Source organism: Eretmochelys imbricata, chromosome 13, assembly GCF_965152235.1.
Source record: "Eretmochelys imbricata isolate rEreImb1 chromosome 13, rEreImb1.hap1, whole genome shotgun sequence".
NCBI lineage: Eukaryota > Metazoa > Chordata > Testudines > Cheloniidae > Eretmochelys > Eretmochelys imbricata.
The window spans coordinates 32,760,924-32,766,063 of record NC_135584.1 but is presented as its reverse complement, the minus strand read 5'-3'; the positions used below and the strand labels follow the sequence as shown (position 1 = coordinate 32,766,063).

At 47.4% G+C, this 5,140-nt stretch overlaps 1 protein-coding gene and 1 non-coding gene across 2 annotated transcripts; one reads left to right on the top strand and one right to left on the bottom strand.

Annotated features, from left to right (window-relative positions):
• The first annotated feature begins 444 nt into the window (after positions 1-444).
• LOC144273903 (olfactory receptor 11A1-like) lies at positions 445-1,486 on the top strand. Its single transcript, XM_077832616.1, has one exon. It carries the CDS (start codon positions 518-520, stop codon positions 1,484-1,486), a length of 969 nt encoding a protein of 322 aa, XP_077688742.1. The 5' UTR covers positions 445-517.
• Positions 1,487-1,939: 453 nt separating this feature from the next.
• Positions 1,940-2,012, bottom strand: TRNAK-CUU (transfer RNA lysine (anticodon CUU)). The gene has a single exon. It is a non-coding gene; the product is annotated as a tRNA-Lys (tRNA).
• Positions 2,013-5,140: the final 3,128 nt, after the last annotated feature.

Below are 5,140 nucleotides of genomic sequence, written 5' to 3'. Positions count from 1 at the left end.
AGAGAAAAGGGCTGGAAGCTAAAGCCAGGCACGTTTCAATGGGAAATAAGGTGCACGTTTTGTTTATTTTTCCTGGTGAGGGTGATTATCCATTGGAAAAAACTGCAAGGGAAGAGGTGGATTTTCAACTCCTCATATCTCCAGATCAAGACTGGCTGCCTCTCTGGAAGGTCTGTCTCAGCCAAAAACAACTTATTGAGATCAGTGCAGAGTAAGTGGGGAAATTCTGTGTCTTTTGTTACATAGGGGCTCAGCCTAGATGATCCAATGGTCCCTTTTGGTCTTAAATCTAAGAATCTGTGAATGAGAAATGTTGGGGTGTGGGACAGAAGAGTGGCAAATTAACTGGGTGGCAGTGCCCTGAGGTGGAAGTGAAGCAGTTTCTCTGGTCTGAGAGAATATAAACCCAGCTCTCTGTTTGCAGTGGGAACTCTTAGGGGATCAAATGATGGAAATCAACGCAATTTCATGGTACAGCCAAATCTTTTGATGCTCATTACACTTTCACTACCACAGGATGCAGCTCATGGAGAAAGGAGAAGGGAAAAATCAAACAGCCATCATGGAATTCATCCTCCTGGGGTTCGGGGATCTCCCTGAACTGCAGACCCTTCTCTTCCTCATTTTCCTGGTGATCTACATTGCGACCATGGCTGGGAACATCCTCATCGTTGCACTAGTTGTGGCTGATCAGCACCTTCACACCCCCATGTACTTCTTTCTGGGGAACTTGTCCTGCTTGGAGACCTGCTACTCCTCCACCATCCTGCCCAGGCTGCTGGCCAGTCTCCTGACTGGGGACAGAACCATTTCTGTTCCCGGCTGCATCATGCAGTTTCATTTCTTTGGTTCTCTAGCAACAACAGAGTGCTCTCTCCTGGCAGCCATGTCTTACGATCGGTATTTAGCCATATGCAAACCGCTGCACTATGGAACCCTTATGAATGTCCAGCTGTGCCTCCAGCTAGCAGCTGGGTCTTGGATTAGTGGATTTCTAATTTGTACAATATTCACATGTGTTACATCACAGTTAATTTTCTGTGGCCCTAATGAAATTGACCATTTCTTTTGTGATCTCACCTCACTGATTCAACTCTCCTGCAGCGACACCAGCCAGATCACCCCACTTATTTATATATTTTCCTTCCTAGATGCCGTTTCCCCTTTTCTGTTAACCCTGGCTTCCTATATTTGTATCATTGCAACCATCCTGGGAATCCCATCCACCACTGGGAGGCAAAAGGCCTTTTCCACCTGCTCCTCTCACCTCATTGTGGTGGCACTTTTCTATGGGACCATAATGATTGTCTACATGCTACCGAAATCTGGTACCTGGAGAGTCCTGAACAAAGTGTTCTCCATCGGCCACACAGTCCTGACTCCCCTGGCCAATCCACTCATCTACAGCCTGAGAAACAGAGAGGTACAGGAGGCCCTGAGAAACACTGTCAGGAGGGCTGTGACCCTCACAAAGAATCCAAACTAGTTGAATGAAATGAAGATCAGTCAGGCTGGGTCCTATTGTGAAAGAAGGAGGGTCTAAGTGAGCCCGGATACAGAAATGCAGTATACAAGAGATGTTTGTGCACACACACACACACACACACACACACACAAAATAAGAGGGAGACAGATAGTTGGAATTTTGAAGAGGAAAGGTGGGGGAGAAGATTTTGACTTTTCATCAAAGCAACTGAAACCTGAAAAATTTTGCTTTTTGGCAATTGACATCTGAAAACCTTCATAGAATATCAGGGTTGGAAGGGACCTCAGGAGGTCATCGAGTCCAACCCCCTGCTCAAAGCAGGGCCACTCCCCAATTTTTGGCCCAGAACCCTAAATGGCCCCCTCAAGCATTGAACTCATAACTTTGGGTTTAGCAGACCAATGCTCAAACCACTGATCTATCCCTCTGCCTCCACCCCAATGTTACTTGCTTTGCCCAACATGGGGCTTGAACCCACGACCCTGAGATTAAGAGTCTCATGCTCTACCAACTGAGGTAGCCCGGCTGCTTATAATAGACTGCTCAGATGGAAACTGTCAAAAAAAATGCCACGCACTGTTGTGATTGTGTTTAACCCCAGATGTTACAGAGACAAGAGGGGTGAGTTAATACCTTTTAATGGACCGTCTTCTACTGGTGAAAGACACAAGCTTTCAAGCTTATACAGAAGAGCTCTTCTTCAGGTCTGGGGAACATACTCAGAGTGTCACAGGTGGAACAGATTGTTTAGCATAAGTAGTTAGAACATATTGAAAAGGACTGATATCAAGTGATCACTTTATGAAAAAAGTGTTCACATCAGGTGATGGGGTGTTTTTGTCTTTTATCCATTTTCAGTGTCTTCATTTGAGAGAGCAGTGATTGTCTGGTTTCATCCACATAATTGCTATTGGGACATTTAGTGCACGGCATGAAGTACACCACATGTTGTGATAGGCTTGTGTAGGATCCATAGATCTTGACAGGTATGTTGTGATGGGTGTTGATCATTGTAGCACTGGAGATATGGCTGCTGCTGTTGTTCTGGCCGGGTCTGGCATCGCTTTGAGTTGGTTCTGGCTGGGTCTGGTGGTCGCTTTGAGTCTGTAGGGAGCTGGCTCTGCTGATGAGGTTGGAGAAGTGAGGGGGTTGTTTGAAAGCCAGACGTGGGGATTCAGGAAAGATTTCTTTCAGGTTGTGATCCCCAACGAGTGTGGATTGAAATTTTTTAAATGGCAGGTTTCAGAGTAGCACCCATGTTAGTCTGTATTAGCAAAAAGAAAAGGAGGACTTGTGGCACCTTAGAGCCTAACGAATTTATTTGAGCATAAGCTTTCGTGAGCTACAGCTCACTTCATCAGATGCATTCAGTGGAAAATACAGTGGGGAGATTTATATACACAGAGAACATGAAACAATGGGTGTTACCATACACACTGTAAGTAGACTGATCACTTAAGATGAGCTATTACCAGCGGGAGAGTGGCGGGGGGGAGAGAAAACCTTTTGTAGTGATAGTCAAGGTGGGCCATTTCCAGCAGTTGACAAGAACATCTGAGGAACAGTGGCGGGGGGAATAAACGTGGGGAAATAGTTTTACTTTGTGTAATGACCCATTCACTCCCACTCTCTATTCAAGCCTAAGTTAATTGTATCCAGTTTGCAAATTAATTCCAATTCAGCAGTCTCTTGTTGGAGTCTGTTTCTGAAGTTTTTTTGTTGAAGAATTGTCACTTTTAGGTCTCTAATCGAGTCACCAGAGAGATTGAAGTGTTCTCCAACTGGTTTTTGAATGTTTTGTGTTACTGCGCAATCTGCTGCCGCAGGTTCTTCGGCAGAGCTGCTTTGTTTCTTGCCCCATTAATGGTAACTTTCCCACGCCACTGTGCCATCATAGATGGGGGGACCACTGCTGCACACAGGTGAGCCGCATGGGGCCTGGGCGGAAGCCACAGGCTTGGAGAAGACCCTCCCTTGGTTCCCTGCTCACCCGCAGCAGTGAGATATCTTCCATAATGATCACCCCCTGTGTAAAGTGTGAGGACAGGAATGATTATCAGGCCCCCCCTACAGTGCTGGCTCTCCCCAAGAGCCACATGCCCAGTGTACAGCAGGCTCCGGGAGGAGTGGTTTACCCCGCCCCTGTGGCTACTCACCATTTGGGGGTCTTGTGGCTCATGTGCGCTTGCCTAGGGTCAGACAGTTAGTGACAGGTGTGTGAGTACTTGCTGTGTTTTAAAGCAGTGAATCAGTGCTGTCTGTGCTGCAAACAATACTGCATCTGTAAAATGTTGCATTTAAACTTCACAGAGATGACCTTGGGAACCCAGCCTCCCTCTTGGTTATTGGCAGCGGAACGGCTGGGCAGAATTAGAAAGTGTCCAAGAAGAACTAAGGAGGATTTTCTGCGTAAGGTTATGATGCACTCTGCTGCCAAGAAACAGGAACTGAAGGAGTAGCGGGACAGCGAAAAGAGGGACCGAAAGGAGTATGTGGCACGCCAGAATGCAGCCACGGAGAGGATCTTGAAAGTTATGGAGCACCAAGTGAACACGTTCCAGGAAATACTAGCTCTTCAAACCGAGCAGCTCTGCGCCCGCCCTCCCCTGCAGCTGCTGTCTCAAAACTCTTTCCCATGCACCCCCCAGACAACGCCAACAAACTCTTATCAGCCTCCTGGCTCCATTCTGTACCCGTGGCATTCCACTCCTCCCCGTCACAGTCCAGCCCTGTGGACTCCCAGTACCCACTGCACTCAACACCCGTCCCTCTGCAGTTTGGCCCTGCTGAAGTACAGTACCCACCGCACTGTATTCCAAAGGAGAAGGTTGGATATGAACCCTGGACATACACAAATCTTTAGCTGTCCTGGGACCCCTCCTCCTCCTAGGACCTTCCCGTTCCCCTCCCTGCTGATGTATTTTTTTCATCTGACTCTCTCCTCCGATTGTTGTCCTTTAATAAAAGAATTGTGTTGGTTTTAAAGCAATCTTTATTCTATTAATTGAAAGCAAAAAGAGCACTGCAAAGCAACATACAATTATGTTAAACCCCCTTATTGCATCATGTGCACCAATCACCTCCTAGCATTACAAGCACTGCACTCCCGAGCACAGCAACACATATTAGCGGCTTTCAGCTTCAAATTGCTGCCTCAAGGCATCCCTGATCCTTATGGCCCCACGCTGCACCCCTCTAATAGCCCTGGTCTCTGGCTGTTCAAACTCAGCCTCCAGACGCTGAGCCTCTGCGGTCCAGCCCTGAGTGAAGCTTTCACCCTTCCTTTCACAAATATTATGGAGCATGCAGCGTGCGGCTTTAAGGAATATTGTCATCGGCCAGGTCCAGCTTCCCATAGAGGCATCACCAGTGGGCTTTTAAATGGCCAAAAGTACACTCACAGTCATTCTGCACTTGCTCAGCCTGTTGTTGAACTGCTCCTTGCTGCTGTCAAGTTGCCCCATGTATGGCTTCATAAGCCACGGCATTAAGGGGTAGGCGGGGTCTCCCAGGATCACAATGGTCATTTTGACTTCCCCTTGGGTGATCTTCTGGTCCAGGAAGAACGTCCCAGCTTGCATCTTCCTGAACAGGCCAGTGTTATGCAAAGTTATGCACATTCTGCAAAGCTATCCACAATGTCATGCATGCTGC